General features: G+C 41.5%; 3 protein-coding genes across 6 annotated transcripts in view; 1 reads left to right on the top strand and 2 right to left on the bottom strand.

The window, feature by feature from the left end:
• LOC110506299 (oxysterols receptor LXR-alpha) overlaps window positions 1-2,978 on the bottom strand; it is a 36,563-nt gene extending 33,585 nt beyond the window's left edge. For 2 of the 4 annotated variants that reach the window (XM_090221792.1, XM_090221793.1), the window contains exon 1: window positions 1,973-2,497. The gene's annotated coding sequence lies outside the window, so the exon portion shown is untranslated. Of the gene's footprint in view, window positions 1-1,972 lie in introns of all 4 variants that reach the window. The other 2 variants (XM_021585766.3, XM_021585769.3) reach the window with 2 other exon arrangements.
• A 5,019-nt stretch (window positions 2,979-7,997) lies between these two features.
• On the top strand, window positions 7,998-10,064 carry arl14ep (ARF like GTPase 14 effector protein). Its single transcript, XM_021585763.3, has 5 exons — window positions 7,998-8,177; window positions 8,344-8,533; window positions 8,633-8,776; window positions 8,982-9,043; window positions 9,309-10,064. The coding sequence occupies exons 1-5, from the start codon at window positions 8,107-8,109 to the stop codon at window positions 9,535-9,537; spliced, it is 696 nt and encodes a 231-aa protein (XP_021441438.1). The 5' UTR covers window positions 7,998-8,106; the 3' UTR covers window positions 9,538-10,064.
• Window positions 10,065-10,704: 640 nt separating this feature from the next.
• Window positions 10,705-12,626, bottom strand: fshb (follicle stimulating hormone subunit beta). Its single transcript, NM_001124586.1, is given in 2 exon segments — window positions 10,705-11,045; window positions 12,415-12,626. Coding segments are annotated over 2 exon segments (414 nt in total). The 5' UTR covers window positions 12,601-12,626; the 3' UTR covers window positions 10,705-10,817.
• Window positions 12,627-12,838: the final 212 nt, after the last annotated feature.

The raw sequence follows: 12,838 nt of genomic DNA, 5'->3' as shown, positions 1-12,838 counted from the left end.
AGGAAAATAACCTCTCCCTCAACATCAACAAAATGAAGGAGCTAATCGTTAACTTGAGGGAAAAGCAGCGGGAGCATGCCCATATCCACATAGACGGGACCGCATTGGAGAAGGTGGAAAGCTTCAAGTTCCTCGGTGTACACATCACTGACGATTTGAAATGGTCCACCCCCACAGACAGTGTGGTGAAGAAGGCACAACAGCGTCTCTTCAACCTCAGTAGGCTGAAAACATTTTTGGCTTGGCCCCTAAGACCCTCAAACTTTTACAGATGCACAATTGAGAGCATCACCACCTGGTACGGCAACTGCATCGCCCGCCACCACAGGGCTCTCCAGAGGGTGGTGCGGTCTACTCAACACATCACCGGAGGACACACTACCTGCCCTCAGGACACCTACAGAACCTGATATCACAGGCACGCCAAAAAGATCAACCTCCCAAGCAAAGGCCTGTTCACCACGTTATCATCCAGAAGGTGAAGTCAATACAGGAGCAACAAAGCTGGGACAGAGAGTCTGAAAAACCACTTCTATCTCAAGGCCATCAGTAATGTTAAGTAGCCATCACTAGCCACCTTCCACCCAGTTACTCAAACCTGCACCTTAGAGGCTGCTGCCCTATATACATAGATATGGAATCACTGGTCACCTTAATGTTTACATATTTCTTTACACATTTCATATGTATATACTGTATTCTATTTGAGTTAATGCCACATTGCTCATCCTAATATTTATATATTTCTTAATTCCATTTTAGATGTGTGTATTGTTAGATAATACTGCACTGTTGGAGCTAGGAACACAAGCATTTTGCTACACCATCTGCTAAATATGTGTATGTTACCAATAACGTTTGATTTGATGAGAGAAGATTTGAAATAGACAAAATGGTAGCATACACATTGTTGGATTACTTCATGGAGCCCCCAAAAAATTATCAGAGCATTTTCGAAATACAAACGAACCACATGGAATTAGACATTTTAAAATTTACATGTTTGACCAAATCGAGAACTAAGATAGTGTTGCCAAGTTAAGGTTGATTGCAAATGATCTGTGCTAAGCCAAACAGTACCTATCCTGTAACCGCTAATGGAACATCACAACATTGGTAGCCCGTTGCAATCTGCTAGCTATGTATCACAATCACATTGAACAACCATGATCAAAAACACAACTAATCTCATTTGTAAAAATTCTGAGTCTGACAAATTGAGCACAGGCATCATTAGTCACCATCAAGTTGTCAAATGCAGCACGGGGCAGCAGGGTGGCCCAGCTGTGAAGAGCGTTGGGCCAGTAACCTAAAGATTGCTTGTTCGAATCCCCTAGCCGACTAGGTGAACAATCTGTGACAACACTGTCACTGTCCAGCTATTGAAGTTGTGTTGCAATCTTATGGCAAGATCCCAACTTATTATTTCGCAATCATGTCATCATGACCATTGGGGGTAGTTAGATAGCGAGTTAGCTAAATGCTAGCAAACTATATGATTTTCTGATGACATCAGTGATGTTGACGTTAGTTAGCTAACTAACTAGGTAGCGTTTTCTAGGTAACTACTAGTAGCTAGCTAACTTGTTAGCAAGTTGTTTATTAACGCAGAAAGCTAGCCATATAACTCATTTAAACTCCATAAACACCTCACATTTGAACTGTTAGGCATTGCCTCAACCATGTTATTCTGTGGCTCGTACGCTGTTTTTCTATAACTAGCTATTTAGAAGAGCTAACTAGCTAATGTGAGCTCTATCGGTAAACGAAAACATGCCTGCTTAGCACGCTACCGTTAGCTATGGCTCAAGGGCTAACTCTGGCTGGCGGTGGTGGATTCTAGCTACCAAGTTCGTCAGCTAGCTATTCCAGTAGACAGAAGTAGAAAAAGACAACTGTATCATGTCCAAACTGGCATTTCAAGAAAACAAACTATCCTACGCAACACAAAAAGTCAGATTTGGTGGCTTGCCTGAGTTTGTTACCGATAGTCACCCCGTTTCGTAGCGACTAGCCAGACAGATCCCACGAAATCCTGCTGCACGGTCGGTGTAGTCAATCATGTGACTTGAGCAGGAAATAGATAGAGCTAGGCCTAAATACATTTCAGCCGAAGCCACAAAGATTTGTCAGTGTTGACACACATAGCCTAGATACAGCTAAAATGAATACATTATTGCGAATGCCACATATTTAACTGCACCACCCCCCGGCCTTGACCAAAACTGATCTGATCGATTGCACATGACGTCACGACAACAATTTGTAAACTCGGTCCATTTTGAAGAGGGGTCGCTATGTATGCTGCGTTCAGAACACCTGTGAACTCGGACAAATACGGTCAAATCATGACCTCAGTGATCTTCGTGTCGGAAAGTCGGAGATCTAGAATGAGGCCCGAGTTCTGGAGTTGGAATTCCAAATCGGATGACCGTTCAAATCGAGCTCGTTCAAGTAGAGTTCGTTTTTTTTCGGAGTTCCAAGCTCCCAGTTGTTCTGAGCGCGGCAATATTTCTGGAAGATGTGGGTACTTTAGCAAACGATATCATTCACGCATTATTTATTTAACCGTTATCAGGGAGTCATGCTGAGACCAATGTCTCTTTTACATATGAGCCCTGGATTACATAAATTACAGAAAATAGAAATGCAAACCGAAAGAAAACACGGTCATAAAGAATGTATTTCCATGTTTCCCTTGTTGCTTTGTAATATCAATTGGAAAAGATGGGCATGGAGAATAAACGATATCACGATATCGTGGAGAATAAACGATATCACGATATCATGGAGAATAAACGATATCATTTCCGGTAGGTTGTGCACACTAAAGGAAACAAAGATGATCCATTAGATTGATAAAATAGTCGAGTGACCGCTCTAAAGTGAGGAAATGGAATGGAGTCCCTGGAGAAGGCGGTCAGGAGTAGTGCAGTTTTATCATGAGGAGACGTATACTTAGAAAACGGAGGAGGAATGAAGGGAAATTGAGAGGGAGAGAAGGTCTAACAGAGAAAGAGAGGGGGAGATTGAGTCGGATAAGAATATTGGGGGAAAGGGAGTTGGTTTATTAAAGAAGAAGGGAGAAAGAGGGGGGAGATTGAGTCGGATAAGAATATTGGGGAAAAGGGAGATGGTTTGTTAAAGAAGAAGGAAGAAAGAGATGGGGAGATTGAGTCGGATAAGAATATTGGGGAAAAGAGAGATGGTTTGTTAAAGAAGAAGGGAGAAAGAGAGGGGAGATTGAGTCGGATAAGAATATTGGGGAAAAGGGAGATGGTCTGTTAAAGAAGAAGGGGACAAAATGTAAGCTGAGGGAGCTGAAGACAGGAGGAGAAATGGAAGTGAATGAGGGTGGAGTATCGGAGGTGGTAAATGCGTAAAGTTATTGGAGACCGAGGTGTGCACGGATGATCAGGATAAAGAAGAGTCTGTGACAGTAGGAGTGAAGTTTATGGAAAAAGTGATTTGCCTTTTGGCTGGTCCATTTGTGGTTTCACGGTGGATGAAAAAAAAGTTTGGTCATGTGGAATCGGTGAGGGTAACTAGAAGTGGTCTAGTGATAATTGTTTGTGTTTCTGTTGGGCACAGGAAGAATGCGCTCGAAGTAAAACGAATGGGGGCAATAAAAGTGAATAGTTTCGTTCTCAAGAAAAAGGCACCAATGAAAGGAGTGATAACTGGGATAGCAGTAGATGTAAAAGTTGACCAGCTGAGGGCAAAGATTCCCGGTGTATGTGATGCTCGTCGTTTAATGCGACGCAGACAGGGTGGTGAGAGTGGGGAAACAGAAGAGTCATTGTCTGTTCTTTTGACTTTTGAAGTTGAGTCTTTGCCTGACAGTGAATAAAGGATATATAAAGGTATCCTGTACAAGCTTATGTGCCGAACACATTAAGATGTTACAGGTGTCAAGCTTATGGGCATGTGGCAGCAGTGTGTAGGAGGGAGGGTCCAAGGTCTGAGAAATGTGCAGAAGGGCTATTGTAATGGGAATTTTAGTGTTTGTGCTTTTCTTTATAACACGTTTCTGTATTCTATTCATATGCTGTTATAATAACCAATTTCTGTGTTCATGCAAGTGGCTGACTACAAATCACCCCTATCAGTGGCTGCAATTCGGCAGTACGCCCAGACCGTGTTTTGAAAACGAATGACGTTGTTTGAGAACAAACTAAAGATATCTCGGTTTCAAGGTCTCAGCTAAGAGAGGAGAAACCTCGTGAGGTATTGGTCTGTCACATGTTATGAAACAGTATTTGTCTGTTACATAAATTAAACAAAACGGTAATGATTCATTAGTTATGCTAAATCATGCAAATATAACTTGTCTGTGTATAGCCAAAATATAACACAACTGCTGGGTCAGCCCAGGAAGAGCTCCTGATTGATGTGTACTATGGTGCATTGAGTTTGTTGGAACCTCTCCAGGGCGCTGACAATAAACAATGATTCATATAAGATTGACTTTGAGTGGCCCTGTGTAACACAATATCCAAGACACTATATAACTGGGTTTTGGCCTTATTTAATCGCTCTTTGCGTTTTATTTTATTTAACTAGACAAGTCAGTTAAGAACAAAGCTCTATGGGACTCCCAATCACAGCCGGTTGTGATATAGCCTGAAATCAAACCAGGGTCTGTAGTTGCTCCTCTAGCACTGAGATGCAGTGCTTTAGACTGCCGCGCCACTCGGGAGCCCCACTGATTAATATAGAAATAATTGGTATTGGTGGGAGACTATATAACTGTGTTTTGGCCTTATTTAATCGCTCTTTGTTTTAAAATAGGATTAAATATATCTGATGCCTATGGAATTGACAATGGTATTCCTCAAGGTAGTGCTATCAGTCCTGTTTTGTTAAACATTTTGATTAATGATGTGTTTTCAAATGTAGGTAAGGGTATTGGGACTTGCCTATATGCTGAGGATGGAGCTATTTGGAAGAGGAGAAGGAATATCTCTCATGTGAACTTCTATTCAACAAGCGATATTGGATGTTGAAAGATGGTCGAATAACTGGAGTTTAAAATTGTGGGTGGCGAAATCTTGCTGAATGTTCTTCTCAAACAAGAAAGTTGCTGATAATATACTGTTGTTTCTGTATGGACAACCTATGGGGAGAGTTTTGAAGTACAAATATTTGGGTATATGGTTCAATGAGCGATATAAACTCAAACTCAAAAAAAGAAACATCCCTTTTTCAGGACTGTGTCTTTCAAAGGTAATTCGTAAAAATCCAAATAGCTTCTCAGATCTTCATTGTAAAGGGTTTAAACACAGTTTCCCGTGCTTGTTCAATGAACCATAAACAATTAATGAACATGCACCTGTGGAATGACACTAACAGCTTACAGACAGTAGGCAATTAAGGTCACAGTTATGAAAACTTAGGACACTAAAGAGGCCTTTCTACTGACTCTGAAAAACACCAAAAGAAAGATGCCCAGGGTCCCTGCTCATCTGCTTGAACATGCCTTAGGCATGCTGCAAGGATGCATGAGGACTGCAGATGTGGCCAGGGCAATGAATTGCAATGTCTGTACTGTGAGACGCCTAAGACAGCGCTACAGGGAGACAGGATGGCAAAGACAAACAGGGAGACAGCGACAAACCCACCGTCGCTGGACCAGACAGGACTGGCAAAAAGTGCTTTTGTCGCGGTTTTGTCTCACCAGGGGTGATGGTCAGAATGTCAGTGTTCTGCTGTGCCAGTGAAGAGCCCGGATCTCAATCCCATTGAGCACGTCTGGGACCTGTTGGATCGGAGGGTGAGGGCTATGGCCATTCCCCCCAGAAATGTCTTGGAACTTGCAGGTGCCTTGGTGGACGAGTGGGATAACATCTCACAGTAAGAACTGGCAAATCTGGTGCAGTCCATGAGGAGGAGATGCACTGCAGTACTTAATGCAGCTGGTGGCCACACCAGATACTGACTGTTACTTTTGATTTTGACCCCCCTTTGTTTAGGGACACATTATTCAATTTCTGTTAGTCACATGTCTGTGGAATTTGTTCAGTTTATGTATCAGTTGTTGAATCTTGTTATGTTCATACAAATATATACACATGTTAAATTTGCTGAAAATAATTACAGTTGACAGTGAGAGGACTTTTCTTTTTTTGCTGAGTTTACATCGAAAGAGCATGTCATAATTGTTCAAACAAAGTGTTAGAAGGTGGTGGATCTTATGCGTTCGGTCTCTGGTTATGAATTATGTTTTTTTTTATTTTTTATTATTTATTATTATTTTTCACCTTTATTTAACAAGGTAGGCAAGTTGAGAACAAGTTCTCATTTACAATTGCGACCTGGCCAACAACACAGAGTTACACATGGAGTAAAACAAACATACAGTCAATAATACAATAGAATAATACGTCTGTATACAATGTGAGCAAATGAGGTGAGATAAGGGAGGTAAAGGCAAAAAAAAAGGCCATGGTGGCGAAGTAAATACAATATAACAAGTAAAACACTGGAATGGTAGATTTGCAGTGGAAGAATGTGAAAAGTAGAAATATAAATAATGGGGTGCAAAGGAGAAAAATAAATAAATATGGTTACTCCAAGATCCTGTTGTTGATCTAACCTTGGTAGAGAAAAGGAAAGATTAGTCAGAAGACAGTCATATAGTGACACTGGTTGACAATTACATTGGTAAAAGTTTTTATGCATTTTTAGCGCTTTTTACAGATGGATCCATTGACCCAAATAGTGAGTCGCACAGGAGCTATCGTTTACTTTCCTGAATTTGATGTGCAGATATGTTGAAGACTAACAGAGAACTGTCAGTATACTCAGTTGAATTGTTGGCGATAGTAGTTGCCCTCCAGTGGGTGGAGGACATACAACCTGTCAGAATTATAGTGGGCTCAGATTCCCTTTGTGTATTGAATAGTTTATCATCTGGAAAATCTAATAGGAGTGACCAACTATTGGAGGTATTAAGGTTATAATGCAGAATTGAGAGGCTGGGTGTAGATGTGAGATTCTGCTGGGTCCCAGCCCATTCGGGTGTGGAATGGAATTAAATTGTAGACCAGTTAGCCAAAAGAGCTTTAAAACAAGATATAATTGATATTAATGTTCCACCTGTTAGAGGTGAGGTGAAATGTAAGATCAGAGCCATTTTGATAGATGTGTGGCAGAGGAGATGGGACTCTGAGCCAAAGGGCCGTCATTTACAGTATATGTCCTCCAAAGGAAGGTCGGTGGACCAAGATTCATAGGTCAGACTAGGAAGGAAGAGGGGGTGTTTTCTTCATTCCACCTAGGACATTGTACATTGAACTCGTCATTACAGCTGGTTGGCAAGCATGTGAATGGTTTGTGTGTGTATGGAGTGTATGGTCGATGAAATGGTGGAGCATGTGTTGTAATATTGTTGTATGTTAAAATCAAATCTAATGTTATTGGTCACATACACATGGTTAGCAGATGTTATTGCGAATGTAGTGAAATGCTTGTGCGTCTAGTTCTGACAGTGCAGCAATAACTAACATGTAATCTAACAATTCCACAACTACCTAATACACACAAATCTAAGTAATGGAATATGAATATACACATATAAATATATCGATGAGCAATGGCAGAGCGGCATAGGCAAAATGCAATAGATGATATTATATACATAAGAGATGAGTAATGCAAGATATGTAAATGGCTCGTGATCCATTTATTTAAGTGGCCAATGATTTCAAGTCTGAATGTAGGCAGTTTGTCCGTAATGTGTATGCAGAGGAACAGAGATGGAAAGATTGAAGTGAAGAGTCATTGAGGATGGTGGGGTGTGGAAGGGATTTTGGTGATGTAGGAGGGTGTATTGGAAGTTAGTAGGGCTCTTTTTTCTTCTTTCTCAGAAGTACTGAGTTCGGTAAAAGGATTTAGAAATGTGGAGCTAATCTTGTAAACCGTGATTTACGACACCCTCCAGCACAGTAGGTGGCGGCATGCACCTTTAACTTTTGTTTGCAGACCGCAATTTTATCATAGAAGAAGAACCAACACATACATGCGTTGGACTGGAAGCTGTGCTTCGGATAGTTTATATTGCTAATAAATAAATTGACATCAGACCGCACAAGCACGAGGTTCATCATGCCTGTCACCTGTGCAGTAAACGGCTGCACCAACAAGTTTATCAAAGGGTCAGAAATACGATTTTACAGGTAAGGAGTAAAGGACTTCAAGCTAACGTTGGCTAAGTCGTTCTTCAAATGTTGTTGTCAGCTAGCCGCTATTGAGTTGGCAAGCTAGCTACATTTGGTGTGTTTATGCGTACGCAAGAGAATGCATGCTTGTGTTAAGCAGTGTTTCTTGTCCTATTCTTCTCAGGTTCCCCATCAGTAAGCCTCAGCTTGCCAACCAATGGGTACAAAGTTTGGGGATGAAAAACTTCATCCCTACACCTAACACTTGCCTCTGCTCAGAACATTTTAACCCAGATTGTTTCCGAGACTACAATGGCAAACAATTTCTTAGGGAAGATGCCGTGCCCACCATTTTCGGTGCTGATTCATCGAAGGTAATGTATGGTTTCATAGTTGCTCAACCCAGTTTAGCCGACTGTCTTTGTTTTGTATTCAGCTAGACTACAATAACTATGTTTAAAAAAATATTGCAGCCTGAATTACGAAAAAGGGGTATGATGACCAAGGACACAAATGCGGCTAACCGCTTCGGTGCACCGTCAGACCGGGAGAGGGCTAAGACGCTGGAGAAGAGCAAGGTCAAGGAGAAACGACATAGTACCCGGGATACTGGCAAGGTGTGTCTATTTTTTTAATATTTTTTATCACCTCTCACAGATGGGTGTCGCCCCTCTAAATGAATGTTAGTGGAAATCCTGTTGCAGAGTATAGCAAGTTTTGGTGAATTTGTGCACAGTTAAGTGCTGTTTTTCAGAGACTTTTGTTTTCACCCCTTGTTTCATCTATCAACATTCACTCAGAGTTATTTTTTTGTTTTTGCAGGGAAGAGGTGATGGCAAAAAACGAGGTGGAGGACGAGGAGGAATCTCCTCCAACACTGACCGGTAAGAGTGGAAACATGTTTCCAGAATCCATCACTGCATGGCTTCCTCGAAGGCTGCAGTGCATGCTTGTTTTCATTATTGCATTTCAAATGGTTGCCTTTTTTACTGGAGAGACTAGTCTGCAAAAATGTGTATCTATGAGAAGGTAAACCAGCAGAAAGCAGTGTCATTCCTTAAATGATGCACACCCAAGTAAGCAAGACGGAGACGATAGTCTCATACAGGCGGCAGGTCAGACGTTCCCATTGTTTTTGTGTATTTGCAGACCGACTATTGGTGCGAAGAGCAAAGTGTATGACAACAAAGGCCGCCTGCTCTCCTGTGGCAAGGACATGTGTGACTGCCTGGACGCGGACTGCATGGGCTGCTTCTACCCCTGCCCCGAGTGTAGCTCCCGCAGGTGTGGTGTGGAGTGCCGCTGTGACCGCAAGTGGCTCTACGAGCAGGTTGAGGTGGAGGGGGGAGAGATCATCCGCAACAAGTACGCTGGCTAGTCTCCCCTACCCTTAGGCTTTGAACTATGACTGTTCTGTTATTTTTCTCATTTTTGTTTCCTGTAGAAAGAGAAGGGACCGAATAAGAAATGGTCTCAAGTTGCCAAAAGATACTTAATCAAATCAAGTTATCACAAGATGTATCAAGAGTAAATGAATAAGAAATAATACTCCCACAATGGTTTCAACCAAGTGTTCAAGTGTTATAAACATTTCATATGTAGTTTAGTTCCTGTACCCGAGAGGCTCAATTCAAGAAAGTGTATGCGCATACACTTTGCCGGTACCTCGCTACGAGAACTCGTGCAAGGAAAAAGAGGTATAGGACGGCGATTTGTTTCCACCTTTTTCGAAAGTATGCATGCCTGAAGAATTTTCCATGTTTCATTTTCTGCCTTTCCTCATTATGTTTTTTGCAATTCTCCACTTGTTTTGATTAGTGATTACATATGTTCTTTGTGCCCACAGCTGTCAATTGCATTGGTCTTAATTCATATTAAAAAAATATGAGTGTCCAGATTCCAAAAGTTTATAATAATTATCGGCGATGACTGGTGGCTTCTTCAGTATCATGTGTGTGGTGTTGCAACAGTTTCCTAGAAATGTCCACAAGGTGCTAAGTGGTCAAAACAAGTGCTGCTGCTTTACCACAGATAATCTCCATTACAGGATGTTCTGTGCAATTTCACAATTATTTTCTGTGACCTATTTAGGTATATTTTTGGGTAGTGATAAATGACCCATAGTCACAGTTGTGAAGTACAACTTAAGTAGTTTCTTTGGTTATCTGTACTTTTTATATTTTTGACTACTTTTACTTCACTACATTCCAAAAGAGAATAATGTACTTTTTACTCCATACATTTCCCTGACACCCAAAAGTACTTGTTCCATTTTTAATGCCTAACAGGATAGGAAAATAGTCTAATTCTCACACACACTTATGAAGAGAACATCCCTGGTCTAATTCACACTTATCAAGAAAACATCCCTTCTGCCTCTGATCTGGTGGACTCACTAAGTACATGCTTCATTGGTAAATGATATCTTGTTGGACCCTGCCCCTGGCTATCTGTAAATAAAGTGAGTGCGGTCTGGTTTGTTTAATTATTTATACTTTAACTTTTCATATTTAAGTATATTCTAAAAGCAAATACTTTTAGACTTACTCAAAGTAGTGTTTTATTGCAATAGCACATCAACAATGGAAACGATACCATAGAATAGTCAAACCATTGCTAAACAAACTGTGGCTGCTGCAACAGCCTTACTCTACAGTATTACATTTCTAGTGGGTTTACTATGCAGCTGGGTGTTGCCATGCTTATGCGATCACAGTCGGTGTTGTCCGTCTTGCATTTGATGCAATCGCAGCTCTTGGCAACGGGTATGAAGAGGGGGTTGACCCCGGATGGACAGCCTTCCAGGTAGACCTTCTCGTAGGACCACTCCTTGAAGTTACACACCCCCTGGGAGCGCGGCAGCCATGTGCTCTGATAGTTCAGGTCCTGCCAAAAACAGGTAAATTGACATCATCATAACACTGGCCTGGTCCCAGATATGTTGTAATGTATAGTCAACTCATGGCATGACAATAACCATAGGGCTTGGCAAGACAACTCAAACCGATCTGGGATTTGGCTAATGGAAACCATATTTTTTAATGCATGATTCATAATGTTACTCTTCTGGTGGCAATGTGATCTACACAGAACAAAAATAGAAATGCAATATGTACAGTGTTGGTCCCATGTTTCATGAGCTGAAATAAAAAAAATCCCAGAAATGTTCCATACGCACAAAAAGTATATTTCTCTCAAATGTTATGCACAAATTTGTTTACATCCCTTTTAGCATTTCTCCTTTGCCAATATAATCCATCCACCTGAAAGGTGTGGCATGTCAAGAAACTGATTAAACATAATGGTCATTACACAGGTGCACCTTGTGCTGGGGACACCAAAAGGCCAATTTAAAATGTGCAGTTTTGTCACAAAACACAATGCCACAGATGTCTTCAGTTTTGAAGGAGACTGACTGGAGCTAGCTAAATTGGAGGAATGTTGCCAGAGAACTGAATGTTAATTTATCTTTTAGAGTATGTCCAACCGGCCTCACAACCCTAGACCATGTGTAACCACACCAGCCCAGGACCTCCACATCTGACTTCTTCACTGCGGGATCGTCTGGGGGGGCTCTTTTGTGGGGAAAAACTAATTCTGATTGGCTGGACCTTGCTCCCCAGTGGGTGGGCCTGAACCCTACCCAAGCATGTGAAATCCATAGATTAGGTGCTATTGAATTTATTTCAATTGACTGATTCCCTTATATGAACTGTAACTCAGTAAAATCTTAGAAATTGTTGCATGTTGTGTTAAATTTTTGTTCAGTATATATCAAAGGGCTGCTGATGCAACCTGGTGCAAAGTCAAATAGTAGAATTAATGATTTAGCTCAATTAGCACATACTCCTAGTCAATTAAATTAAACATCAGAAAATGTAGCATGGCTGCACTACAATATATTACACAACAGCTCACATGCAACAGAATATATATTTGTTATTTATTTAACTAGGCAAATCAATCAGGCAAATGATACAGCCTGGATTCGAACCAGGGACTATAGTGACGCCTCTTGCACTGAGATACAGTGCCTTAGACCAATGCGCCACTTGAGACCAAAAATATATTTAACTCAATGTAATGAAAAACAATTGTACAGGGGTGTGTTCATCAGGGCACTTTGTGCATCAGAAAATAAAAATGTGTTTCCTATTGGCCAAGTAGGCCCTCCCTGTTTCAGTCAGTCTTGTCCAGTTTGGTACCTAATAAACACACAACCCTAAATAAGTACTGTCTATCCCGATTTAGCTACCGTTGTTTCGCACAGGCCGGCGCAGGTGGTGACGGTGATGCTTCCGTGACAGTCCTCTCTCTCCACGGTGATGGTCATGTTGTTTAGTCGGCAGCCATACCTGCAGTCTGTCCCCGCCCTCACTGGTGTCACCCACAGCGTTGCCATGACGACCAGCTGCAGCGTCTTTAAGTGGGTGCAGTACATAATGCTTCCACAAGGAGAACAGGTCCCTTCAGGAATCTGCGACACAGCAGGGAAACACATGCTGATCAGACCCCTCGCACACGTGCGTCCATGTCCACCAACACCTGAGGCGTTCAGGATACAATATCAAAACAAACTCTGCACCAACTATATTAATTTGGGGACATGTTGAAAAGCATAAAAAATGTATGGCAATTTAGCTAGCTTGCTGTTGCTATCTAATTTGTCATGGGATGTT

Source organism: Oncorhynchus mykiss, chromosome 26, assembly GCF_057628025.1.
Source record: "Oncorhynchus mykiss isolate SJ-2025 chromosome 26, ASM5762802v1, whole genome shotgun sequence".
NCBI classification, from domain to species: domain Eukaryota; kingdom Metazoa; phylum Chordata; class Actinopteri; order Salmoniformes; family Salmonidae; genus Oncorhynchus; species Oncorhynchus mykiss.
The sequence above is the reverse complement of the archived record's forward strand: the minus strand, read 5'-3'. Positions and strand labels throughout refer to the sequence as shown.

Coding starts and splice junctions, on each gene's coding strand:
- arl14ep (XM_021585763.3), top strand. CDS start 8,107: ATGCCTGTCACCTGTGCAGTAAACGGCTGCACCAACAAGTTTATCAAA. Junction 8,777..8,981: donor GTACCCGGGATACTGGCAAG/GTGTGTCTATTT, acceptor TTGTTTTTGCAG/GGAAGAGGTGATGGCAAAAA. Junction 9,044..9,308: donor ATCTCCTCCAACACTGACCG/GTAAGAGTGGAA, acceptor GTGTATTTGCAG/ACCGACTATTGGTGCGAAGA.